This window comes from Falco rusticolus, chromosome 9 (genome assembly GCF_015220075.1).
Source record: "Falco rusticolus isolate bFalRus1 chromosome 9, bFalRus1.pri, whole genome shotgun sequence".
NCBI classification, from domain to species: domain Eukaryota; kingdom Metazoa; phylum Chordata; class Aves; order Falconiformes; family Falconidae; genus Falco; species Falco rusticolus.
The window spans coordinates 47,057,972-47,085,863 of record NC_051195.1 but is presented as its reverse complement, the minus strand read 5'-3'; the positions used below and the strand labels follow the sequence as shown (position 1 = coordinate 47,085,863).

At 38.4% G+C, this 27,892-nt stretch overlaps 1 protein-coding gene across 2 annotated transcripts; it reads left to right on the top strand.

The window, feature by feature from the left end:
• Positions 1–39: 39 nt before the first annotated feature.
• On the top strand, positions 40–26,811 carry QSOX2 (quiescin sulfhydryl oxidase 2). Of its 2 annotated transcripts, none has more exons than XM_037400345.1 (12): positions 40–286; positions 5,275–5,375; positions 6,608–6,656; positions 7,806–7,911; positions 8,101–8,191; positions 10,561–10,706; positions 11,327–11,470; positions 13,703–13,832; positions 16,099–16,221; positions 17,385–17,535; positions 21,694–21,882; positions 24,535–26,811. In XM_037400345.1, the coding sequence occupies exons 1-12, from the start codon at positions 49–51 to the stop codon at positions 25,083–25,085; spliced, it is 2,019 nt and encodes a 672-aa protein (XP_037256242.1). In that variant the 5' UTR covers positions 40–48; the 3' UTR covers positions 25,086–26,811. The 2 variants fall into 2 exon arrangements, with proteins under 2 accessions (XP_037256242.1, XP_037256241.1); XM_037400344.1 differs by having other exon boundaries at positions 7,803–7,911.
• Positions 26,812–27,892: the final 1,081 nt, after the last annotated feature.

Genomic DNA, 27,892 nt, shown 5'->3' with positions numbered 1-27,892 from the left:
ATGGCGCGGCCCGCCCCGCCCCTCGCCGCGCGCCGCTGGCGTCCCAACATGGCGGCGGCGGGCGGCAGCGGGCGGCTGGCGCTGCTGGCCCTGCTGCTGGCGGCGGCGGCGGCGGCGCGGCTCTACCGGGCGGGGGAGGACCCGCTGACCGTGCTGGCGGCCGGCTCGGTGCGGCAGGCGCTGCTCAACTCCTCGGCCGCCTGGGTGGTGCAGTTCTACAGCTCGTCCTGCGGCCACTGCATCGCCTTCGCCCCCACCTGGCGGGCCCTGGCGGGGGACGTCAAAGGTGAGGCGCCGCCGCCGCCCCCCCCGCGGCGGGCTCAGGCCGGTCCCTGGTCCCCGGGGAGCGCTCACCGCCGCCGCCCGGCTCTCCACAGCAGCCCTCCGGCGTGGGGCCGGGCTGCCGCGGGCCTGGCCCGCCGCCCTCCGCCCCCGCGGCCTCCCCTGGTCCACCGGGCCGCGGCCGTCGGGCTCCGCGTCAGTGCCGGAACCGGAGCCTCGTCGTGCCTCGGCACACGTGCTTGGTCACCCGCGGGGCGCTCGGCAGCATCAGAACCCCGGCACCCGTGGGTGGAGGTGGCGGCAGGGCCTCGGCTGGCCCCGGCGCCCATGGGTGGCACTGGGGCCTTGGCTGGCCCCGGCGCCCATGGGTGGCACTGGGGCCTTGGCTGGCCCCGGCGCCCATGGGTGGCACTGGGGCCTCGGCTGGCCCCGGCGCCCATGGGTGATGGTGGGGCCTCGGCTGGCCCCGGTGCCCGTGGGCGGTGATGGTGGGGCCTCGGCTGGCCCCGGTGCCTGTGGGCGGTGGTGGCGGGGCCTCGGCTCGCCCCGGCGCCCGTGGGTGGCACTGGGGCCTCGGCTCGCCCCGGCGCCTGTGGGTGGCACTGGGGCCTCGGCTCGCCCCGGCGCCCGTGGGTGACGGCGGGCCCTTGGCTCGCCCTGGCACCCATGAGCACCGTGGTACTGTGCCACTTGTGGCCATGCTGTGCCTGGGCTGCAGTGGATGAGCATCATCCCTCTTCTCACTTCTCTGGTGCCAGTGTGGCCCACAGGGCGCCACGAAGCGTGGGTGATAGTAGCCGGTCCCCAAATTAAAGGTTTCATAGGAATGCAGGGATAAACCATCACTGCCTCGCACGTGCAGCGATCCAGCTGCGGGTTTACGCACGGGAGTCTCTGCAGCGGGAGTGGATGTGCTGAGAGAGGTATGTTTAGACTAAACTCTTTGAGGTGAGATCTTTATCTCCAGAATGTTTTGTAAAGAAACTAGCCTGTTCTAGAAGCTAAATGAAAAATAAATATTGCAGTACTGGAGAGGCCGGTGCATGTTTTTGATTTATATCTTGCAAATTCAGTGTAGTGTGAATGGACTAGAAGAGCAAAAAGGATCACCAGGAGAGAATACAAAAATCAAGTGAAGTGAGAGTCAGATTTTCAGGTTTATCAAATAGTGACAAAAAGAAATGATGACCTCCGCTGTTTATGCTGAGGGAGACCTGCCTTGCTGTGACAGCCTGCACCGTTTTCTTCGCGGGTGCTGAAGTGTTTTACTCTTGTTTGTAGATCTAAGGTAAGGAAGTAAACAGGCCCCGCGGGTGTCAGGCAAATTCAATACCTGTGGTGGGGAGAAGAGCTGAGGTCAAATTTGTAGGAAATGTTTTGCTTAATATAGTGGTGTAAAAGCTTTTAAACTACTCTAAATTTAGCATTTCACCCAAGAGACATTTCTAGGATGGAGACAGCAGTTCTAATACATTCACATGGTTTCAGTTTGAGAGGGAGTGAGGAGCTCTGGCTTTTCTCTGGCAGCCTTTTATGTGAAAAGTATTAATAACAAGAAATGCAGGTGCAGCATTAGGTGTACGTGGGTTTAGATAAACGGAAATGGAGACCTACCCAAAAATAGGTCCCGATGAACTTGTCACACGCTGAGGGTTGCTGACTGACGAGCAGAAACTCAGAACTGAGAAACACAGAGCAGTAATGGTTTCAGAGCATTTCAAAGGCCTCTTACTTGCATCGGGTTTTTTGTTTATAAAAGCAGTAGCTTTTTTCTGTTTTCTTTGCGTAACATTTTCACCTTCTGATTTGATTTGCTTGTGGCCAAAGTAGTATTAGATTTTCTTCTTTCTTGAAGAAAAGTAAGAAACAAGTAGGTGTTTGAACACTGCAGTGAAGATCATGAAGAGTCTGAACTGTCTAGAGCTTTTGTCAAAATAAGACAGGGACATGTTTATATATAACTACAGCAGCGTGATACCTTTGTAGGCAGTATTTTTTTGTAACTTGTAATGACTTCTTCAAATATGTATTTTCTTTCTCATCTGCAGTCATGGTAACTGCAAATGATGTTACGCACTTGTATTACTATAATTAGCTAAAGGCTTATTCTTTAATCCATTGAGTCTTTATGAAGACTTTCCTTTAAAAAGTGGATTTTTATGTTTGTGAACATTGGCACTACCAGCAAATGCAATTGGCTTCTGGTGTTATTTGTCAGCAAAATGTTTTTATTTAAAAGTTGGAATTAATGGATTTTAGTAGGAGACTGAGAACAGTCACACTTTTTGTTGGTAGCTTCATCCAAAAAAAAACCCACCCCTAAACTGTTTGAACCACTTAAGCTGTCTCAGCATTTATTTTCCAAAAACATGTATTCATCTACTGGGATATTACAGCTGTCTTTGAGGATGCAGATTCATCTACATTGGAGGGCTCCTAGATCACTGTGTTGTATTTGCTAATTTGATACGTAGTCCAGTTAAATCAGTACAACTACTTTGTCCATGAAAGGTCTGTTCTAATATACTTAATTTTTATTTCATTTTTCATTTGTTAAATCTTGGCAATATTGTCATTGCAAACTTCATAGCAGAACATAATCCTCCTGAAAAATAGGAGTGGTGCTTGCTTTTGTGTAATGTATGTTTTGAGTTTGGTACTCTCTCTTCTTTCAGAACAGGCTTTAAGCTTGGAGTCATTGCTGCTGCATTCCTAATCACACATTTAGTCTTATTACAGTGGTGTCCAGAGTGGCCATTATAGTTAATTATACTTTTTCTGTCTTAAAAGATGATTGAATCTATCCACCTAAGTGCCTGTAGGTGTGCATTATGTGTAGTAATTTTCTGTGTGGAAGTAACAAACCCTTGGAAATCCCATATACAACAAATGCTGAATTATATGCAGAAGCAATCCGCTCCTCTGGATGTTCCAAATCTAGCAGTAATGATTTCCTTCTAGACATTGTTCTTTCTTTGGTGGGGAACTGCAGAAACCTTGTCATTATTCAGGAAGCAGCGTGTAACTCAAGTAATGCACAGGGAGAGGTTCCTTGTATGCATCTCTCATCTCCCCGACTGAAACTTCATAATGGGAAATAACACATGGCATTGCATCTACCTGCTAGAGGGAATACACGAGGTTTATCAAAGAAAGTATCTTCCTTGTAATACGCTGTGACTGCTATGTCGGTATTCTTTAGCATTTCCTAAGTGGGAGGTTTGACCAACCTGCTGGATTTCCAGTTTGTCGGATACATTCATGTCACTCATTGGAACTTGTTTAACATAAACAGGAAATAGTGTTGGTTAATACGGTATTACTCATCTACCCCTTTCGAATAGTTTGTGAGTTAGTATTTAAAAAATACTAATGCTCATTTAAAATTCATCAGCATTTAAAAAACAATCCAGGCTACAGTGCCACTGTAAACTTACGCATTCTAGGCTGTGTGCTCCGGCAACTTTCACATCCTTTAGAAAGGAAAAACTCCTTTTTAAGCAGAAGCAAATGCTAAGCAGCACACATCCCAGCTGGTGCTCTTTAACCCAAGTATTTAGCTAGAGATGGGTTTGCATTGTTGTGAGTAGGCTATTTGCATTAGGTTCATAGTGCTTCTATTCATTGTATGGAGGAGGATCAAGACAGGTGGAAAAAAAGAGGAGGAGTGGTGAAAGTTGAATGAGATAGATACCCAGAAGCCAAACTTTTTTTTTTTTTCTATTTTGCATTTTATTTGATGAAATAGACTGTTGTATCTTTTGTGCTCCTGTGAATACGTGCCCATCTGCTCTAGCATGCTTGTAGTTACTCCTGGTGCCTGTTCAGCTGTTGGCATGTTCAGTGCAACTGAAATTCTCCATGAGCGCCCCATCCTCCTCCAAAGACAAATAAAGGTCAAGCTAAATTTCAAAAACAGCTAGGCATGCAACTGTCAATCAGATCTTGAACTTGATGAAGCTTTCATGCTCTTTGCTATAAAAGCAAGTTTAATTTTAGTGCTTTTCACATTTTATTGATACTTGGGAATTGTGGTATACCTTCAAATTCTGCCCACAGCTGTTTTGATTTAGCTTAGCTTTAAAAAGTAACTGTCTAAGGAGTCTTTTGGAGCGGTTCTTCCTTAAAGTGATTGCTGCAGTGGAGCATGGCTCAAAAAGATAAGTTCCTAGCAAAATGAGAAGGAAAAAGCTATAAATGAGGTGAAACCTTTTATTGAAGTTATATAAGCATATTTATAGAAATACTTGAACTCTTGTGGTTATTGCTATGAAACATTTATAAAGGAAACTTACAGTGATGTTCAAACCCAACTATTTAGCACTCTGGTTAAAACTCAGATATTTTTTTAAAGTATATCTAATGTATTCCTGAACAGTACTAAAAGATAAAGACAGCTTTCAGTAGACAATATGTTAGTCTTGGGTTATGTGCAATTCTGGAGACCTCTGAGAAAATTATAAGTTCAGTAAATAGTGAGTCCTTGTTAGAACAGCTATAATACGAGATGATGCATCAAATTTATGGGTTTGTAATTGACAACCATGTGGATGAGTAACTGTTAGATTAATTTTATTCAGTTATATATATTCTGCATGCTTTATTTTATGAGCTTAGCTAATGGGAAAAGCTAGGGAATACAGTCCGGTAAGTTGTAAGCGTTGGGTTGGCTCCTCTTTCATCTTCCTGGAGTCAATAAAACGTCTTCGGCTCTGGAACTGCTACATGGTATGTTGTGTTGCTTCTTATTTAGGTATATTGAAAAGACTGATGCAGCTAAAGAAAACAGGGAGGTTTTAGTTATTTTAAAAATCAGGAGACTGTATTACACTTGAGGGTAGAAATGAATAGCAAATGAGGATCGACTGAGGTCTTGATTTTTATGCCATTGGAATCTAACGGAGTTCAGCTGTTGATTTCCATGGGAAGCAGGGTAATCCATCAGCTGGGATCCACAATCTGCTGAAAATTGAAAGATATCTTTGTTTTCAGACTGGGAATCTGCAATTAGAGTTGGTGTGCTGGATTGTGGGGAAGAGGAGAACTATGAGACGTGCAAAGAATATGGTATTCACTATTACCCAACTTTTAGGGTAAGTGGCATATTATATTGCCTTAGGTAAATGATGCATGCTTTATAGTAATTAAAGCTGTAAGTAAGATGCTTGCACCGTGTTACATGTGACTAGCTGTTCTTTAGCTGGACTTCTACTTGGCTTTTGCTGAGAAAACTGCAGACTTGATAAAAGATTAATTTGAGTTCTTGATGAATGCAGTAGCTGATGCAGTTATTTATAGCAGTAATTTAGTCCTCAGTTCTGAATCTGAAAAAATTCTTATTGAAAGAAGATACCATTCTAGAAAGTACTATGTTGTTACATTTATGTAACACCTAGTTTTAATATATTCATTAGATAATAACAATTTGTAGAAATGTTTTTCAAATTCAGGTGTTCATGATCATTAGTTGGTCTGTGGAAGTAAAGGTAATGCACTGAAATTGTGTCATGAAATCAGTTGATTTCATGACCAATTAAAAATATACCTTTGATTGACTCCACTATTTTTCTAATTAATGTCGTACTTTGTTTAAACTGGCTTTTAAAAAAGGGATCTTGTGTTTGTTGAAAGTATCTATCATTGTTCATTTTCAGGTCTTAAGTGCAATTTTTAACTTCTCTGTCTTTGTCAATCTGTATAATCACATTATTAGCCATAATATGAGCTGAATGTGATGGGTGGAGAGGATTGAGGAAACTTTTCACTGTAGAATTTTTGATGTTCTACCCTGATAGAAAGAACAGGGGTTTTTTATATCTCTAAAGTTTTGGGTGTAAATTGGAGTGCACTGTCGACATTGAATCTTTATTTTATTGTTTATAGCAGAAGACAGTCAAGCTCCATAATATATCCTGTTTAACCACTGGAGGGAGTTAAGAAAATGTGAATAGCGTTCTAAGTATAATCGCAGTCAGTAGTACTGGTTTGATAATCAGGTAATTTGTGTTTGGGTTAATGTTTGCAGTGGTGGATCGATATACAGTATTGAATTATGCATTATGGTACTTTTCCTCTAAAAGTTGGCTTTATTGTATATATATATATATGAAGAGTTTTGAGTGGTACATGTGAGCTACCATCATGTAGTTGAGAAGCAGGTGTTTGGAACTCATAGGCTAAGAGAGAGACCTGTCTTCTGAACAGGTAGATAAAAATGTTTTGTAATTAGAAATTGAAAGCCATTTTTGTTCCTAAACTGAGCTTTTGTCTGATACAGTGAGTTATTTTCAAAGCAATAATACTTTTTTTTTTTTCTCCCACATAGTACTTCAAAGCATTTACAAAGCAGTTTACTACTGGAGAAAATTACAAAGGTAAGAATATCCTACTGTAAGAAATCCTCAAAGCAGTTATTCTATCAGCCAGGAATGTGTCACACAATAAGCACAATCCCTTTGCTTGTCAATTAGTTTAGACAGCTAGAGAGGAGATGGACACTAAATGGCTCTTTAAGATATGGTATTACAAGTACTGTATGAAAATGCAATGTCAGGCAGAATTGTAGACAGGCAAAACATTTGTTCAAGAACTTAGGACTTACATTCCTCATCTTTTTGAAATGTAGTTCTTAACTTTCACAAATGGCTAGATAATTTTTTTTAAATTGCCTTTTTCTACCACACATCTCATCAGCGTGAGATCCAATTTGCTCAATCCTGACTCTGGTGCTTTTTGATCTGTCAGCCACTTTCCAGGCATCCTGAATCTCACTGGGAGAACCCCTATTCAGATGCTGACTAACTGAAAACAGGCTTATCCTGTGTGTCTGACAGGATCACAGCTTGAGGTGGTTTGTCTGGGGACAAAAGTAATGTTGTCTTTTTCAATGGATTAACATTTAAAAGGCCAGAGGTCAGAAGAGAGACCACCTGCACCATTAACCCTTAATGTAGAAGTAGACTGCAGTTGTACCTGCTACTTTTTGGCACGTGAGAGTTGCTGCTTTTTAATTTACTTCTTTTAAAGTAAATAAAATATTCCCACACTTCATTTATTTCCTCATATTGTTAACTTGGTTTTGTAACCTCAGCTGGCAAGTTTGGTAATAATGGTACACCTCTGCAGTTTTTAATGTATGATTAATATCTTTATTGCAAAAAAGCTACTGAAATTGCCCACACCAACTACTGTGAAAGTGAGCACATATCTCTAATGAAGCATTTTTTGAAGGGAAAATCAGCAAGGCAGGCAGATGGTTAGATTTGGAAAAGTCTTGAGGTTTTATTAATTTTGGGGTGGACTGACAGCTTTTACATATGATCTCATCTCCATGTTAAAATGAAATTCTACTACTAAATCTTTAGTCCCTGCTCTTCAGCCAAGTAGTAGCCTGGTTTTTACATCCAAACTTAAAACAAAAACCTGACACAGAAAAGCATGACAGTGTATGAAAACCTGTACGTGAGGCATTTTTTTCCCAGTTTTCTGAAGTGTTCTAATTTTTTGTAACCTGTACTCAGCAGGAGCAGATCGAGAGCTGCAAACAGTTCGTCAGATGATGATTGACTTCTTACAGAACCATTCCCAAGAGTTGAGACCGCCTGCTTGCCCACCATTGGATCCAGTTTCGTATGTTCCTTGTTTAAAATACAGCTGCTCTATGCTTATTATGTTAAATAAAATGTAGAAGGTCCTATTAAAGACAAAGTAAGCATTTTTTCTTACCAGTTTGCTATGAGATTGTAAAAGGAAATTCCATCGATAACAGTGGGTGTCTTGCATTCTACCGATGCTAAATAGCTTTTCTTTTCTTAAAAGGTCCAGTGATATTACTTCTCTTTTTGACAAGAACAGCCATCATTATACTGCCATTGTGTTTGAAAGTAATAACTCTTACGTTGGACGAGAGGTAATGTATGACCTATGAATGAATGTTATTGTAACAGAGCTAAATTTTGTTACTTAGCCAAACAACAAATTTTCTGATTATAGGACTGAATTAAGGGGTCGTAAAGAGCAGGTCGTGCATATTTGAGATATCACAAAGTCAAGAGATTATACAAGGCTGTTGTATGTAGACACACAGAGCAACTTGCTTACAAATGAATGTGATGTCATGTTATCTTTTTCCATTCACATTTTAATAGAAGATTAATTCATCAATTTCATTGTTGCCACAATTCTTTTTTCTCTCAAGATTTGGAAGATTACAACAAAAAATGCTGTCAGATTATGTTAATGTTTTGTTACTGCTAGAGAACAGTTCATAACATTCATTTTTCTGGGCAGCTTTTGTGATTTCAACTGTTTATAATAATTACATGCTCTGGTTCTCTTTCTTCACATATAGGTTTTAGGAAATCACATTCTAAACTAAGGTGATAGCATAACTTTACTTTGATAGCTCTGAGGCACTGAGGAAGTGGAAGTCTTTGGTTTTTTGCTTCCCCCACCCCCCCAATAAAATATTTGATTTGGCATCATTTCACCACCTAATGAGCCTGCTGTTAGCTTAGACAACTGTTACTTTTCTCTTCCTGCCAAGATCTAGGATAAGTAAAGAAAATAAATTGCATAATTATCTAGGCATAATCTGTGTAGAAACATCCAATGTCTGTGAAATGTTTCTAATTAGATTTGATGCTGAGATGGCCCAGTTGCATAAGTGGAGGTGAGTGTGCTGCCAAAAGTGAGAATCACTTTGAGAAGCAGGCTGCTTCCAAACATTTGTTTTCTGGAAGCTGCTGTGTCGATACAAGTGGGCATTACTGAAGAGAAGAAATGTGGTGATTATAAAGTTCCTCAGCTTTTTATCACACTTGCTTTAATTTTATTCCCTGCTGTTTTAGGGAAAGACCGAGTGTCATCTGATTAACAGAAAGTGGAGTCTGCTTTCCGAAAAAATAATATTTAGTGAAATAGAAAATAACATTGTTTTCAAGTTTACAGTATAAGACAATATGGACAAAGCTAATGGAAGTTACAAGGGCTGAAGAAAGGAAGGCCATGAGTTTATCACTAATGAAAGGAAGATTGTCTTAACTTACAAGTTTGAAAGTGAGGGAAAACGCAGCAAAGATAATATTCACCTGAAAGGGAAAGGTATAGTGGAAACTGAAAACTAACAGCAGGAAAAAGATAGAGAAGAGGCAGGGAGGGGTAAAAGAATGAGAAGTAGAAATGTAGGAAGAGGTGGAAGCATGGAAGGCTTTGTAGGTAAGAATAAAACATTTGAAATGGTAGTGTAAGAGCATAGGCTAATGGAAGGATGTGAGGACTGTGGCTGTTAGAGTGGCAAAAGAGGATGCCTTTAACAGTGGGATCTTGAATGATTTAAGAAGGGAAGAAAGGAGTGTTTAAGCTTTTTTTTTTTTTTTTAAAGGGCAAATTTTCATTATTTTTATCTGAGTCATCATATTTTTAGGTGCAGCTTTGGCTGTAGCTGGCAAAGAACTTTGGTAGTTGAGTCCTGGCAGATCTTTGAGATGTCCTGATATTAGCACTCTTCTGCCTCCTCCACCCTTTGCTGAATGTTACACTTTGCAAAGAAATCAGTGCCCGCTCTTAGCCGCTCTAGTGCGAAAGCCTAGCATCGTGTTTAAACAGCTGATGAAGATTGGTTTGAGCTCAGATGCTGGACTGTGAACTGAAACTCTTGAGATATAGGCACCTATGCTTATATGGAGTATCTGCTCCAGGGTTGGTAAACAAAAACAGCTGAACAGACAGCTGGGTGCTGTGACACCGCAGACTACACAGCTTGATTTGGCAGGGCTTGCCAGGCAAAACCTTAGCTCCTGTGGAGCCCTTAATTGTTTTCTAAGTCATTGACATCTAGGACTTCGACATCAGAATACCATAAAGTGGTGGGACCAATGTTTCTTCACTACCTGAAAATTTGCCTTTGGACTCTTAGATATATAACATGAAGCATAAACCGGTTGGTGCCTGTGGAATATCCTCTGGGCTATTTTGAGCTTTATGAGGACATTTTATCATTCATTCTCATGTTTTCTTCAGATGTTAGACTTCAAAAGGCAAAGATTCAGATAGACCAAGGGAAAAATGGAAGATAGGAGTAATAATTTCCAGGGAAGAATAAATCATCTTTAACTGAAATTGTTAGTGTCCACAGAATACTCATAGATGTACTTCCTTGGTGAACAGCTTAATGATACCCTTAAAGGATGATGCACCTCACCTATTTATGTGTCTTGTCCTACAGGATTGGATATTCCTCGAACAATGCATAATTCATGTCATCTTTTCATTACCCAGGTTATCTTAGACTTGATCCAGTACGAAAACATCATTGTAAAGAGAGCATTGAATTTTGATAAGCCCTTTCTTGAGAAACTTGGTATTAGCTCAGTCCCTTCATGCTATCTGATGCATCCAAATGGGTCCCATGGATTAATTAACATGTAAGTAGTTATGTGTCTGAGGAAAAAGAGGAGGTTCACTTAAGCTATAAAAACAGTTTCCATAGCTTCCTTTCATACAAAGCAATTTACTCTGTCACCTTCTTTTACATATAGATAATGATATGGCATGTAATCAATACATTGTACTGGCTGAAGTTGTGCATTACCTGTATTAATAATGAGGCCTAATACTGCTTTTGCTTACAACTGTTCCCTGTTTATGGCTTTAACCTATTACTGTGATACTTCTGAAAGGAAAACACTTTAGAAGTGGAAAAAAAATTAAGGAAGCATCAAAGTTCTTAAAAACCCCTTGCTTCTAAGTTAAAATTCTTGTTCCATGTGAACATTGCCTGTGTAAGGCAAACTGAGATTTTTGATGAACGTGTTATGTTCTTATTTTGAATGGAATTTTAAGCCACTAATCCAAATGATTGTTATTACTATTCCTAAACTGAACATTATGTCATTTCCCTTTGTATCAAAACATAACATGCTTCACTAGAACTATAAAACATAAACCAAAGTGAATATCTTATTTTACAAATATACTAATTTACTTTGGTTATTCACTTAATCTGAGATTAAAAGTAATCTTTACTTTGTCCATTTATATGCAGTTTGAAGCCTCTACGGTCTTTCTTTTCCTCGTATTTAAAGTCACTGCCAGGTGTAAGAAAAAAACTTCTTCTGCCGCTTCAGCTACCCGCTCAAGAAAACAAAGAGGAGAGTACAGAAGTCAAGGTGTGGAAAGAGTTCGATAAGTGAGTGATAACCTTGATTTTCAGATCAATTCTTGGTTGTTAAAATTTGCTTGCAGTTTTTTCTTGCCGCATGGGAAGCTGTGCTGTCATTTATTACCAAATTCTAGTGCAGTTCAAAATTTTACTTCGTTCCATCCCAGATGATGCACCTTGAGTTGAATTAGGCTGATCACTACTGAATCTGCATTCTTCCGCTGAGTAAAATTTAAGGCGTTTGTGCTTAATACTGGAGAAATTATGGCATCAAAGTTGAGAGCAAAGCTTTCAGCTGTTGCTTCAACTTCATCCATTTTTCGGTATAGTCAAGTAACACCTGTAAATTAGTTCAGTTCCAGCATCAAGATTACAACTTCTTTACAACTGTGAGCTGTGTTTCAGACAATTCAGAGGTGAAATTATCAAGGGCTGCCAGTATTTTGTTTTTAACAGCAACCGTCAGCACTGCTATGGAAGGAATGTTTTTCTCCAAAAGTACTGTTAAATATGCAATTGAATTAAAAATACCAAGGACTTATTACCCATTACCTGAAGTATCTAGATCACCAATTTGAATTGTTGGAAAACTTCAGCAAGTAATCACTGTCCCTGAAAAAATAAATGGTAAAATAACAAGCTCTAACACTTACGTAGAAAATGAGAATTCCCTGTATGTGTAATACTGAAGCAGCGCCCACTAAAAAGTGCTTGTCAAATGCAAGTATAATAGAAAATACTAAAGTCACTGTAAAAGATGTTTATCATACCAAATCCAGTAAGGTTTATCTTCACCCTCTTTCCCTCTTTGTCTGTTTGAGAAAAGGATGCAAAGGCTTTGCAGAGAGCTAATCCCTCAGCATCTTTAGATGGAAAAGATGCAGGACTGAGTGCTTTCATTTTGTGCTTATTTGCCTTTCATAGACACTATTAGTGTCATCTTCTTTCAATTACTATTATAAAATACTTTATATGAAACATTCTGTTACCAAAACAACTTTAGTTAAATTGAGCTGCTTTCCAGCAAGACAAAATCTTGTTGATATGAATCTCCAGTCCAAGTATCTTCCAAATAGGATCCTTTGGGAGAACCTCATGCATTCATATGGATGTCTCTTTATTTAAGAAACTTGAAGCAGAATTTTGCTGGTTTTTAGAATTTAAGTGAGTACATTAATAATTAAGGAGATAAAATTCAGAATAAGTCTGCAGTTTGAGTTAAGAATATAGATTATTCTGTACTTTAATACGTTATTTCCTGCATGTTATTTAGGAGATGGGGGCAGCCAGTTTCTTGAATGATTTTTTTAAATTATTTTTGGAAATAATAGTGTTGCTGAAGTCTTAGGGGAAGTGTTAACTCTACTATGTGAACTTCTGTTTGTTCAGTTACATTGCTGTGTCATACTGTCTGAAGTCTGTACTCTAAAAGCATTGAAAGTAGAGTGATTTACTCGATGCATTTGTACTTGTGTTTTGTTGTTGTAAAGGTGTTCAGTGGTGAGGAGGAATTCTTAAAATCATTTGTTTTACATGTTTTACTTGTACCTGTCGTAAGGTACCTAATTCTGTTTTAAGAGCTGGTGTGATTAAAATTGACTGCTAAACTTGTACGCAAAGAACCTACAGTAAAACTGCTGCATTCGGGATGCCTATTAGCACGCCTAATTCAATCACAGATATTGAATGTCTGAGTAGAGGTTGGTTTTTATGATTTCTAGATACAGTTCTTTCCAACATGGACATTTTTCAGTCTTGCTTGCACTCCTGCTCTGTGTATAATGTGCTGTTGTTCAAGAAAAGTCTCCCTTTTTTCATAGCATGTAATTTTTCTGTTTGTGGTCAGTCCTGAGGAGAAGCTATAATTTCTTTACACTGGCTATTTCCTTGCTGACAATGTCAGGGCTATAATTTCGTTACAAGGTAAAGCTGGCTGGCAAGAAAAAAGTTTAGTCAAATATAAAAAAATCCTGTGTGTGTGGTTATGCTTCATTTGTCTAAACTCTGAACAAAATGACACAAAATTACTCTTTTAAAAGAGTATGGTGAAACTCATTAGACTTGACATTCACCATAGTGAGCACCTGAAGTAACTGCTGTGTCTTCCCATACTGGTGTAGGATATACTGCAATCATTGTAGAGTGGCAAATGTTGAGGTTTTAATGACACCTACTATATATCAATTTTACCTTTATGACTGGTGAGAAAATGAGCGAAAGAAACCTGCCACTTGATAACATTATATATGTGTGTTTCAGATCTAAGCTGTACATGGCTGACCTTGAATCGGGATTGCATTACCTGCTCAGGGTAGAGCTTGCTATGCACAAGACACTTGAGGGAGCTGAGCTAAAGACCTTCAAGGATTTTGTTACTGTCTCTGCCAAGGTATACACTTCTAGTCTTTGATTATTTGTAAGAATAAAGTGGTTCTAACATAAAATTTATTATGTGACATAAGTCTCTCAAAATGTCTTTCACAATGTTTAAATATATGCTTCCTCACTAGCTTAAAAAATAGTTTTGTGGGTTTCTTTAAATGTTACTTTTGAGTTATTTATCCCATTCTGACATACCTGTAGGGCTGAGATGCATTTTAATTTAATCTTAGAGGGCTCGAAATTAAATAAAGCTTAAGTAGTCTGCAGCATATTGAACAAACCCTGTAAATATAGTCCATTTATCAGATTTTCAGGGTAAGTAGCTATTGTAACTGAGTGGGATTAAAAAACCCTTTGTTTTTCATTCTTGACTTTCGAATTTTGTTAATGCATACTTGATAAATGGTGTTCTATTTAGAGATATTTGTAACTTCTGTCTAAACTTTGAATATAATTGAGGTATTGAGTTTAACTGAGTATTTCAAAATAATTGAGGTAATGAATATAATTGAGTATTTAAAAAATAAAGATGTTTACACATTACATTTGAGTGAAAGGACAATATATGTAATATAATGTGATTTGACTTGAACAAATTGGAATAATATAACTTTGTCAACCTACTGAAATGACCAATGTCTGTTTATATTTACTTACTGAGCAGCTAACACATTGTTTTATTTTAAAGAAAGTGAATCAATAGCTATTTAAGGGAATAATAAGGCCTATATGAACATTTCCAGATATCTGGGTTTATCTGAAAATCAGACAGACAGTTTCTTGCCCCCGCCACAGCCATCAGAGGCCAGAAATCTCTAGCTGGCCTCATTTCTTTAAGAAAGTGTAGTGGTAATCTTTCCATCATATTATCCCTAAAACATCCTCTGTTCTTGCTGATGGCTCGTGGCCAGCTGATGTCATTTGCTTCCCTGGCTATTAGTGCATAAATGGAGAATGCTCTCTTTTAGTTGCACGCTCATCTCCAGACTGCCATTACCCAAGTGGGGACTGCTGTCCATTTTCTTGTCACGTAACACTTTCCTCATAGTTCTCATTCATGATTCTCAGCTGTTTCTGTTAGGAAACTTTTTATACTACCCTCCTGTTTAACAGCATTTGTAGTGATGATAAATCCAAAGTCACAGAGGTCTCTGGTTCCCTGCTTGGCAAATTTTCCTTGTTGTAGAATTAGTTTAAAAAAACCTAAAAATCAAAAACTGGCGATCAATACAGAAGTCCATTGTTTTTTGAATCCTCAATGAGACCAATGCCCACCTGAGATACTGTGCAACTGTGGCCTTTTAGATAGTAATGTGTGATATTCTGGGGGTCCTAGAGCAGTAAATGTAATTATAGTATGCAGTCAGTAGTTCAGAGGAGTGCTGGTTTTTTGCAGACTATTTAAGAGTTGTCTTCGAATTCAAACAATGCCCAGGGCCCCTGGCGTTAGCTGCTGTACAATTAGCAAAAGGCGGTTCCTACCTGTTACATTTGCATGGTATCAATTAAGCAGTCTAGAGTTAGAGATACTATCAATAGTTGGACAAAGGCTGCAGAATGACTAGCATATGTATAGCATGTTATGTCATAAATTGCTTTATGTATTTAATGTAACAGATACAGGGACTTTATTTCCCCATCTGTTGAAATGCTGCTCCCTCTGGAAGAGTACTTAGAGGATGGTATGCATACTCTACTTAATTCTACAGTAATTAGAACCATCATTAAAGCAAAATACTACATCTACTTAAGGAAGTCACTATTTCCAAATCACTTTGGAAATCACTATTACACATATGAAAAGGAAAATGCTCTTCTAGATGACCAACTTCTAGATTTACAGAAATCTGAACAAAAGTTTTATAAGAACTAATTTTTGTGATCAGTCTTTGTGATCAGTCTTTGAAGAGTGAGAATGATTTCAGCCTTAAGTCTTATGCTTCATTCTGAACAGAATTACCTTAATGTGAAATTCTGTGTAATCTGTCAAAAGTTCTTCTGTAGCATTTCTGCCTCCTATTGAGTAGCTTCATTTTACTGGTTAACATTTTGTGTGTGCAATTTATTAAATTTTGTAGCAAAAGTTAGTGTGAGCTGGCTTTTTATTGAAAGCAGAACAAGTAATTACTTTGCTCATAATAAAAGAATCTGAAGAAAAGACAGGAAAAGCACATCTAGATAAAAAATAAGTGTCTTGCTGATGATGAGACCTGTGCTTTAAAATATGGGTATTTTTTCTACTTTCCCATTTTGTGGTTTTTTCCTCCCCTCAGCTTTTTCCTGGACGTCAGCCTGTGGTAAAGTTGTTAGAGACCTTGCAAGAGTGGCTGGTGAGCCTTCCATTAGACAAAATCCCTTATGATGCTATCCTAGATCTGGTCAACAACAAAATGCGGGTAAGCTGTTACTAGTTCCCAGCATAAAATACAGCATTAGTAAAGGATAAGATTCTATATAAATCTAAGACATCACTTACTGATGGTCCCTCCAGTCATAATGGAGTTATAAGAAGGTTAAAATGAAAATAAAGTGAAATCATTACCAGAAGAAAAATCCACATGAAGGAATTGAGGGAATTGAAATAACAATCCTGTTTCAGTTTTATAATGAGCAAGCAATTGCAAACATACACGTGTTCCCTAACATCAGCTTCAAACTATGCAAGATTCCCAGCAGATATTTTTGAGTTGATGTGCCTGCTGTCAGCAGGATTCTTTTGAAGGTCAGAGTTGAAGTGATGGGAAATCTACTCACTGAAATGGGCGTTATTCCTGAAGAGTTTCCCCAAATACTCTTCAATTTCCTGGCATAGTAAAGGAATCCCATCTCACTTTGGTGATGCGAAGCGCCATGATAGGACCACCTGTGTACAGAAGTTAGTATGGATCCTTCTTCCCATGAAATGGGATTGCTATCTGAGAAGTGGAAACCTCCTGTGTGTTTTAGGAAGCAGAGAGAGAAGTCTCAGAAATGAAAATCTTGCACTGGATTTTAAATACAATGAACAAGTAGTGGCCTTGGTTTAAGAAGAAATAATAATGAATTCTACATCTTAGCCTGTTAAGACTTTGCTGCTGTAAGTCATGTAAATCTTGCTGAGTAATATGGAATTTTTAATGTGCCCAGGGAAACTGTAGCTCTGTCAGAGTTTACGGTAGTATTTGTGTGTGTGTGTGTGTTGTGTACATACTGTGCTTAAAAAAACCTGTACAAGTTAAGCTACTTAATGTATTCTGTCAGGCTAATGAGACGTGTGATGTGCATTTTAGTAGGTTTGACATCAGTTGTACGTTGTATATCATGTGATGTGTTTGCAAGAGGGATGAGTTTTACAATGGTGCATCAGAGTATCTCAGAGTTAAGGATTGTTGTAAGTTTAATGAATTCATTAGCAACAAGTGCCTCTATAGAGTAAGTGACTCTATAGAATCATTTGCTATAGCCTTGGTTCTTCTCAGTTTCAAGGTAGGATCAACTGTGACTGCTGATATGTTCAGTAGTGCATTTAGGTCCCAAACCTGCATATATCTTAACTATTTTTACTTTTTTTTTTCCCCAGATTTCTGGGATATTCCTCACTAAGAAAGTTCAGTGGGTCGGATGTCAGGGTACAAGACCAGAGCTGAGAGGTTATACCTGTTCCCTTTGGAAGCTGTTTCATACCCTAACTGTTCAAGCTGCACTGCAACCAAAAGCTTTGATAAATACAGGTAAGCAGCAAAGTGAGGCACTTGACGGACGAGGCAAATACTTGCAGCAGTTCTGCTGTGCCATAGGAAAATGGCAAAAAGATGAGAGCAGGGTTTTTGTGTGTGTGTGTGTGTGTAAATATTTCAACGAATAAATTGGTGGATAGTGGCTTTCGAGGCTCAGCTTTCAGGCTAGTGCCAGCAGGGGTCAGAGCATAGCTGTACTGCAGCCGCAAGGCTTTCAAAGCAAGCTGTCCATTTGTCCTTGTTCAGAAATGTGGTAAATAAAGTATGTAGCCCTAAAGACGTGTGCAGTAAAGCAGAAAAAGGAGAGAGTTTCAAACAAAGAAATTCTGAACTGCGTGAAAAGGGATGAAGGTAATTCGGATTACCTGAGGTTGCACTGCTAATTTAATTTGAGAAGAATGAGGTTTACCCATACAGTTTACTGGCTATAAAAGATGTGCAACCATTAGCCAATCCTCCTGTAACGTTATTTCTTAAATGCTATGACTTAAATGTTATGACTGTTTGGGGTGTTTTTTTCAGCCGAATGTAACTAGTGTTCATTAATCTCTGCAGTGATATACTACTTGGCAAGCACTCTGTAAAATTGCTTATTTTTTGACTTGCAGCATTTTGTGAAGCAGAGTGTTAATATTCTGGTGATGGTTCCTATTTAAGGAACGTGCTGGATATATAATCTATTTTCCTTGCACAATGGAAATAGAATTACTGATGCTAAAATACTGGCCTTTGTATGGGTTTATTCTTGCCCGGACAGTGCTTTGTTTGGTTATAGTTCTATTTCATTTTCATTTAAAGCCTTTTTAATGTCTTTTCCAAGGAATATAAGAATTCCAGATGGACTGTTACTAGATGATAAAACTCAGAAATTTGCATTTCGACAGTTGCTGAGTATATAAAAAATTAATTTATTATTTCAAATTATGGATACATATATTTGTTCAGCATTACTTGCAATCACAGCAAAAATCTCTCAGTTCTCTAATATTGAATCTCCTGCAGAACAGGGATTTTTTTGGATGGCTAATAATCCTCTTGATTTTTGTTTCTCTCTTTTTTTGAGTCTTGTTTTGTTTGTTACTCATGGGACAGTAGGTTGAATCCCTTTCATTTAGTACTGTTCTCTGCCTGGTGAATTTGAGGGGGTTTTGCACTGAATGATGTCTTAGCTGTTCACCAGGATCATGCATAAGTTAAATTTGCCCTTTTGTCCCAGTTGCCAAAAGTGTACTAATTAAATGTAAAAATGTTCTTAATGTTTAACTCTACAGAATTACATCTTAAATTGTTCCCATGTTTCAAGCATGAGGTCTAGTCAGTCTGAAGTTAAAAATACATTGTAAAACCTGAAAACTCTTTGGCACACTTAACCATCGATTTAAATCGGGACAGATATGTGATGATCACTTCTTATGGCGAAAGAATTGGGTCAGTCTGAGACCGTCGGATTATGTCTTGGGAGGTTTTCCTCTCCTTATTGCTTGTTTAAATCCCATCTACTAAAAAGCATGATGTACTCCCTAATCCTTCCCACCACAGGTAGGGTTTTATGGTTCTTGTCCACTTTAAAGATTAGGGTTACCCTGAATTGCAGTAGTTTGGGAGGAAAGAGAAAAGGGGGATTACACGATGATACATGGCAGATGTTAATAGAAGATTCATCTCTGAGCTGATAAAAGAAAAACAAAATGAGCCATTTTGCAATTGTTTTCTTTTTAAAGCAGCTGTATTTTTCTTGATAGTTTCCTTTGCTGGCGGAGTCTGGCAGCCAGCGTGAACTTGCTATAGCTTTCTTGATACAGTGGTTTTATTGGTTTCTATTTGACACATTTTAATGTTGAATGGTGTAATTTGAACCTGCAGTGGGATCAGCATGAGGGAATCCAAAGGAACTCTGAACAGAACTGCTCACATCCAAGGATATATAAAATCATTGGAGAAATCTAGTCCCGAGCATGCTTAATTATATGAAATGTGGTTTTAGGTAATAGGATCTATTGGCATGAATAAGACAGGCTTGTGGATTTGCTGAATTTGAAAGACCTCCCCAGAAAATGAATTTTCAAGAGTGTAACCTTACACAGGAGAAGAGATACAATTAAATTTGTGTATGAATCTCTCATGCTCTCTTCAGAGGTTATTTGCTAGTAGTTACTTCTGTTGTGTATGTTGTTTGGGTTTTTTCTAAATATGTATTTTAGTATATGTGGTAAAACTGTTTTGCCCGAATTCATTTCAACTTTCCAAAATTATTTTTCAGCCTTTCTTTTAATACTGTAATTTAATCTGCTTTAATCTCATATCTTTCATTTATACATGCCTATTCAATCACAGATATTGAATGTCTGGCTAGAGATTGATTGCTTTTTATAATTTCTTTTTGGCTTTAAAGGCTTCTTTTTTGCTGCCATATTTAAGAATATCATGTTGTTTAAATTAAAGGTGTTTATGACAGTCTTCATGCATTTCTTGTATACATGACTTAGAAGTACCGTGATGGTTTTGAATAGGTTTTGTTGAGGATTTTTTTCCCCAAAAAACAATGCATATATAGAGGGCGTATGTGCTACCAAAGAGTTTGTTACTACTAGAACAGGACAGCGAGCAAAGTACTGTAACCCTTTACCACAGAACCTACAAAACCTGCATCGTAAATAACTCGTGGTAGAGGTGTTCAGCTGCAGGAGTCAGTAATTTAATCAATCTGCATCATAAAATGTGTGTTGTTTGACAAGCGCGTGTTTGTGGTGACGTATAGTACATTTGTAAATACGTTTTGGCATAATTTACTAGGTCAATTAAGCATGAATCAGAAGACCTGTGAGACGGAGATGAAATGATTTGATTTCAACACATTATATCAGGTTTTCAAGCCACTTGCAGATGTAGGGACTACCTGCAGTCACAGTAAAGGCCCAGGACAGAGTTCTCAGTCCATGAAGACCTTAACTTACTTCTGAATAAAATTACTCTTTTGCATTATCTTTAGTATAAAAGTGTGAATGTTAGAGACAGAATAATGTGTTTGTGTTTATTTTAGGAGGAATTCCTGAGTTTCTCCTCAAAGTTCAAATATTGCTAAGTAGCTATTATGTGTTTGCATTCAGTGCCTGCCAAAAAAGCCATAGAACTAAAAACTGTAATGAGATTCTGGTAGTCTGTAATACCTCAGAGTTATGGAGTGACAAACAGGTATCACAGGCACCTTGTGAAATACTTATCAGGGGCATTTTGACTCTGGGTTTTTCAGTAGTGAGTTCACTCTAACTTTAGTGCCTGTGGATAAACGGTGAATGCATAACAGAAATACTCATTTAGTTATTGGGCAAGATGTAGGAGTTGTTCTACTTCCAGAAGAACTGTATGAAGTATAGACAGTGTAGTCTTGGCATGTTTTAACAATTTCAAAATGTTCTCTTGATAATGGGCTTTTGGAAAAAGAAAATAATAATCAATGTCTGATTTTCATTTAGCTAAGTTTGTTCCCCCCTCAGATTGTAAGATATTCTTTGAAAGGAGAAATTTTACTGTAAGGAACACTTGACCTTTAACTCTTTATCTTAACATGTTGTTCAGGGTAACTTTGAACCCAGTTGTATAGGCTGGATGTGTTGGTATGTATCGGTATAAATAGCTACTTCGCATTTTTAATAACCCTGTTGCTCACCTAGCATTTTTTGAGCTTCATTGCGTTTGAAATCATTCCCCTGTAGGTGTGCCTGATATCCCAGACAACCTTTCAAAAGGCTATGTTTTGAAACGTACTGTTGGATATCACTTTAAACTCTACATTATTTATTGACAAGTAATTTGGTTTCTAAATGTCTCACCTCAACTACTTCGTGACAATATTATATATGTATTTTGTTGGGGAGGGGTATTTCTTCTAAGAACTGTGTGAAGTTTTTAATCCCTCTCTTTGTGGCTTACTGAGATCTAGGTTCTGTATGATGTATGGCACATGTGCTATGGATATCTTTGAATTAGAAAAGTGGCTACTTTCTTATCTCTAAGGTGGAGGTGTAAATTTGCGTGGAACCAGAAGGTACCACCATTTCCTTTTTCCTGCAGTTCACTTTTACATGTGTTAAAGTGTATGTTGAAGCTGTTTGTCTAGATGGTGCTAAATGCATCTACCTTCTGTCTTCCTAGGTCTTGAAGACAGTCCCCAAACAGTACTTCAGATCATGCGAAGATACATTCAGCACTTTTTTGGGTGCAGGGCTTGTGCTCAGCATTTTGAAGAAATGGCTAAAGAGTCCATGGATTCCATTAAAACCTTGGACGAGGCTGTTCTCTGGCTCTGGGAGAAACACAACGTAGTCAACAACAGGCTCGCAGGTATGGAAGCCCATGCTTGGGAAAACCCACCAAAGGTAGCTGTGTCTGAAAAACAAGGCTACAGCGTTTTATACAGCGTGGTTTATAATTAAACAGGGAGATGCAAACAAGGCTCCGTAATACGAATTTAGAACAACCGTCTAAAGCAACTGTTGTTCCTGCTTTTGACATTTTTTTGATGAAATACTGACTTCAAAAGGCTGACTCCGTATTTACATCAGCGTACAAGAAAAGATACTACTTGTGTATAGAGCAAAATCTGGAGCATCCCAATCAGCTATAACTAAAGACTATCATGTTAACTTTGAGTGAGAAACACACGCTTGCGATATAACTGCGTTACTAAAGGATAGTGTCTTTTAGGATATATAACGAAAAAACTTGTTCATTCTCAAAGATACTGTTTCTTCTGAGATTTCCCCTGTTTCTTGATGGGAGTGTCTTTCTGCTGTACAAATCAAAGCCTTTTCAAAAACGAGCAATAAAGTTCAGCTACTTATCAGTGGATAAAAATACTTAAACATCTTTCTGTAGCAGTTTAAATAGATGTGAAATCCTGTCTTCATTTTGTTCTGGAGCTATGCTGTATAGAAAATAATGATAATTGAACCAGAGATTTTCTCAGGATAAAAGAGCGTAAACTATTAGCAGATCAGCAGCTGTATAAAATAAAATTACTGAATGAAGAAAATCTGTTCCCCTGCTAGATTGCTATGTTTTCAGTTAGACTAAAAGTACCGTTAGAATACTGGTTGTTTTTAATCCGTTCTGTTATGGGGATATCAAGTAACTAAAGCACTAAAGAAAATTGGTTTCTCTTTGCACTAAATCCCTGTCTGCTGTTATGGATCTGTGTAATGTAACATTAGTTACAATTTAAATATGCTATATTGTGTTTATATTATTGTTATGCTGAATTCCCAAATTTTATGAAGTATTAAATACTGTTGTGAGTATAAACAGTTTTTCCCTTTTCTCCAAGCAGAAAAATAGTAAATTCTGAGATATTTAATAAAAACATCCCCTAATGGTTGTTACTATTGCCAGGTTGAACACAGGAAAAGGTAGTCCTGTTGACTCGAACTTGCTAAGTAGTGGAGCAATATACTTATTTAGAACATTAAGTTATTGGAAAACTCACATGGATATTGATTTAGATGATGCAACAGCCAGCTAAAATACCCTTTTAGTAAGAAGTATAAACGTACTGGAATAAATAATAATGTTAAATTATGCTTTTTAAGTTTGCTAAAATTTCTCTTTGGGACAGTGATAGATTTTAAACCTTAAAAGCTGCATCTGTGTTTCTGGTAATATATATAGCTTTCAGTGAGAAATGATCTTTGACTGGTCAATGAAAACACCTTGGCACAGCCTTCAAGTGTGGGTCACGAGATTGTTCTATATGGTTCTGCCCTATTTAATTCTTTCCTGTTGCTGTAGAATGTACAGAATTTATAGCGTTCTCTTTGGCAGGAAAGCATGAAGTACAGTAAGCTTTCTGTCTGTAATCTTACCATAAGATGTTTTGTTTCTGCTTTCTCTACTGAAACAAATTGATTACTGAGTATTTAAGATATCTGAAATGCAAATTGCTCTCTTACTTCTGAATATCAAGGAGACAAATATTTTCAAGGATCCTTTGCATCCCTAAACATGATTTTGCTCAAAATCATGGGGGAGTTTTCTGCCTTTAAAAAGGATAATAAAAAATAATAAAATAAAAATCTATTTCTGAAATACTTTAAGCATTAGTGTACTAATAAAAATCAGCTAAATAAACTAGTTGTTTTTTTTTTTTTTACCAGGTAGAGATTTTTGTTGTAAAAATAATCTTCGTCCACATTTTAAAATGTTGGGGTTTAGAGCAAAGTGCAACAGTAGCTGTAGCATTCGGCTCTTTGCCATCAAGACAGAAAGGTGGCCAGAGCTATGGGCAGCTGAAATGTTAAAATTGGATCTAGTTGAAGACAACATTATATATATATATATATATATATATATATATATATATATATATATAAAATGCTAACAAGCAAGCTGAAAAATAAATCTTAAATACGGTAATGGTTTTAAAGTACTGAAAATAGTTTTCTATAGTAATAGTGCAAGCTGTGAAAAAGCAAGCTTAGAATAGAATGGTTCATAATACAGAAACACTAAAAAAATCTGCAACTCTTCGGCCTTGAAGCTTCTTGCTGCAAACCAGGCTTCAGGATTAAAAGAGTACTGAGTGCAAAAGAGCAGTTTGTTTTGAACCATAATTCAAATTAACCCCTGAAAGGCCCAGATGGTGAGGTTTTCGTGCCTTCTAAAACCATAGCAATTGCAGTATCTTGTATTAGAATTCGAACACTACAGCTTTTACTGAGAGAAAAGGAAAATAATTACGATTTAGCATGTGTGTTTTGGAAGAGGAAGTGATACTTTGGAACGTAATTGATGCATCCATAAGGAAATTTAAGAGTTTCCAAATTTGTTCATGATTGTCTTCAGTTTAATAAAAACATTATTGCGTTGTGGGCTTTTTTTGCCAGTCTCACTATTTGTAAGTGGAAAGTACTCTCTGTGGTTTCCAGTGAAGTGTCTGATGGTTCAGCTTTCCTAGTTCATTCACTTCTGATATTTTTATTTTTTTCTCCTCCCAATTAGGTGATTTGACTGAAGATCCAAAATTTCCCAAAGTTCAGTGGCCAACTCCAGATATTTGTCCTGCATGTCATGAAGAAATTAAAGGATTACACAGCTGGAATGAAGCCCAAGTTTTACAGTTCATGAAGTATCACTATAAAAGTGAAAATATTCTGTATAAATACACTGAAAGCCAGACTGACTCCAGTGAAACTGAACAGGGAGATACAAGAGACGTGAAAGACAAAAGCCTGCTGAAGAAACCGAGTGGAAACAGAGAGAATAAGGTCCAGGATAAAGAAAACATACTAGATTCAGAATCTAAGGTGTTAAATAAGCTAATAGCAAATCACGGACCTGTCAAAGATAGCGGCAAAGGTGCAGGTGGATCAGCTAACATTAAAGAGGCGAAGCAAGCTGTGTCTTTCTTGGGGATTGGATTTTCAAACATAGACATGAGTCTGTGTGTCATCCTGTATGTAGCATCATCTTTATTTTTAATGATAATGTACTTTTTCTTCCGAATGAGATCTAAACGGTGGAAAGTGAAGTATTACCGTCCATCTGTATAGAAGTTTAAATTGGAAACAAAGTTTTCATTGTACATGGCTGTTCAGTACCAGATACAGCTTTAATATTTATGATCAGGGATTTTATATACAGTATTCCTTGTTTCAAAACCCAAGTAATTTCACAAGTGTTCTAGCTTAATGTATGGAGCTCACTGTAAGTACCCTAATCTTTAACTGAGGCACACAGTGCTATCATAAAATGTCCACTGAAGGAAGCATTGCATTTTTCAGTTAAGATTTTTCCGTGACTTACCACCTACATCCTTTACTCATTTTCAGAGTAAACATTGCATTATGCAATCAACTGTGCCTGCTTTAGAAGGAAATTGGATATTGTTTTGTGTACTTCCAGTCAGGGTCTTGGGTTTTATTTTAATTTATCTGGAGCTGATTTTACCTGCCAGAGTACTGAACGGTTATGCTGTTACCTTGGCTGCTTCATTTGGGGAAGCAAGAATTCTGATATTTTTTTCAGGAAACAAGAGTTCTATTCTGATTAAATCAATTCTAAACCTATGTGACTTTCTGAAACGTTATTTACACTGCATATTTGAAGTAGAAAGCACTACATGTTCAAGTAAGTCTTGCATTCCATTGTGTGTTCCAGCCTAGGATGTGTATGTCTCTCTTAGGACGATAGTTTTGGGGCAGTTTGTATCTCAACAAGCAGCCTGATTCTGATTGCTAACACTGTTGTCTAACTAATGGAGTTTAGACGTAAGCAAGGGCTTGGACCTGGTGCTTTACTTGCTCCTGTATTGGATGTGTTAATGGAGTGTTAGATAACTCGCCTTACGCATTTGTGACCCAGAAAAGTAGCTGAGTAATTAATTGTGTTATCCAGGTGGAAGTCAATTCTGGTGAACTCTAGTAAAGCAAAACAGTGCTTTTAGTGGACAGTGAGATGTGCAGCAGCATGCCAGACACATTTACAGATCTGGAAAATACTAAGTTTCTTACGATGTTGGATAACTCCATTACAATATATCTTCTTGTAAGGTGGGCTAAACACTTCACTTGGTATTTCCAGTTCTGAGCTCACCTGGAGTATCCCGTGCTAGCTGTAAGGTTGTCTGTACGGTACTCGGGAGAAGAGCCCATTTCTCTTGCCCTTCTGCTGGAGTGCTCCTCTGTTTGGGTCAGGAAGGGTTTAAGTAACGCTTGAGTCAGAGCGCCGCTCCATTCTGGGACGCGGCAGCAGTTAGTTGCCTTCACAGGGCTGGCTGGGGTCCTGGCTGGCAGCAACTGGAAGAAACCACGAAGAGTTATAAAATTACCGTTCAGAGTAGGAGTTCCTTTGTGATCCTAGCTGTGGGGGATAACTCACGTCCTGGATAGTGAAGTTTATAATCCTATCCAATGTAATTGAGCATGTTCTAGTTATCCATTACCTAATCTTTAGTTAATCCTAATAGGTTTTGGCCTCAATGTTTTCTTGTGGCAGTGAGTTCTACAGATTACTTATGTTATATAAAAAGGCTTTTCCTTTCAATTCTACATTTGCAACTTTTAATTTAATTGAGCGTTTGCTAGCTCTTCTATTACATGAGAAGGAATAAATAGTCCCTGGCCAATTCATTGTATTTGTACTGTTAGTGTGCCCTGCTCTTATTTCCATGATAAACCCTAGCATAACAAGTTTAAAGCCTAGCAACAAGAGTGGTCTAAAAGCACAAAAACTCAAGAGGGATATTTTTTCATAATAAAGTTTTGTTTGTTCACAAAACTGAGTGTTTCTGACATGAGTTTCTTCCGCTTCCAATTGGAATAACAAAATCGAGCTCCAAAGATTTGTTGTCCCTCATTCCTTATTTTATCAAAATAACATACATGTAAAATAGCCTTCTGCGGTTATTGTAAACATGTGTCAGAGGGGAAAAAAAAAATAAATCTCCATTCACATGATACTGTTAGTCTGATGTACATGAAGAGGTGCATTATCTGGGGTTTTCTTGAGCCGCCTTCGCTGTTTATTGTGTGCAGCCGATGGCGCTTGCTTGAGAAACTTGACTCCGCGCTCTCTCCGTGAAGCTGGAGCTCCGAGAGCTGCTGGGAGCACCTGCGGACAGCTGCTCCTGCCTGTGGTCTGACACAAAAATGTCTGCCTTTAATTTTGGTATGAAGTCGGTGGCATTAAGTCAGTCCGTGCTTTGTAAGGACCCTCACTGTTCAAGAGTTCTGGCACAAGGAGCGATCATGGGGCTGTTTTCTTTAGAAGAGTCCCTATAATTATTTTTGTAGCACCTGGGCATGAATATTAAAACAACTTGTAAACAACTAGAAAGGTAGTGAACTCGTGGTGGAAGGTGGCCCGGGCTGGCTCATCAGTGCCACTTGCTTTGTGTTAGAATCCAGTGAGAGGTCCCAGAAGGAGGCTTGTTCAGAGGAAAGCCCAGAGTTCCCACATTTAGTTTTAGAAATCAGGCAACTTTTAAGTGACTAGTCTGGGGAGATGTTGATGTCAGCCAACAAGCAAGGACATCGAATGCAGAAAACCCCAACAAACACTGAAAACCCAAACCCACAGCATAGCAAATACTGGATCTGGAAGATTTGGCCAGTTTCTGTGGGACTTGAGTTTCCCGCTGTCAGTATTGTTGCACAATTTCAAGCTGGTTGTTGCTTCTGCAGTTTACCATGTTTATAGACCCGAGTTTGTTAGCTTTGATTTGTTCTGAAGGCTTTGAAGGTTTGTAGTGATAATTTTGCCATTAGAACACCAGCAAATGTGGGTTTGGATTGAAGGTTTGGCTTGGTTTGCTACACATTGTTAACTTTCATGTTGCTGTGACCCTCCTGGAAACACG

Coding starts and splice junctions, on each gene's coding strand:
- QSOX2 (XM_037400344.1), top strand. CDS start 49: ATGGCGGCGGCGGGCGGCAGCGGGCGGCTGGCGCTGCTGGCCCTGCTG. Junction 287..5,274: donor CCTGGCGGGGGACGTCAAAG/GTGAGGCGCCGC, acceptor CTTTGTTTTCAG/ACTGGGAATCTGCAATTAGA. Junction 16,222..17,384: donor TGGTCAACAACAAAATGCGG/GTAAGCTGTTAC, acceptor TTTTTTCCCCAG/ATTTCTGGGATATTCCTCAC.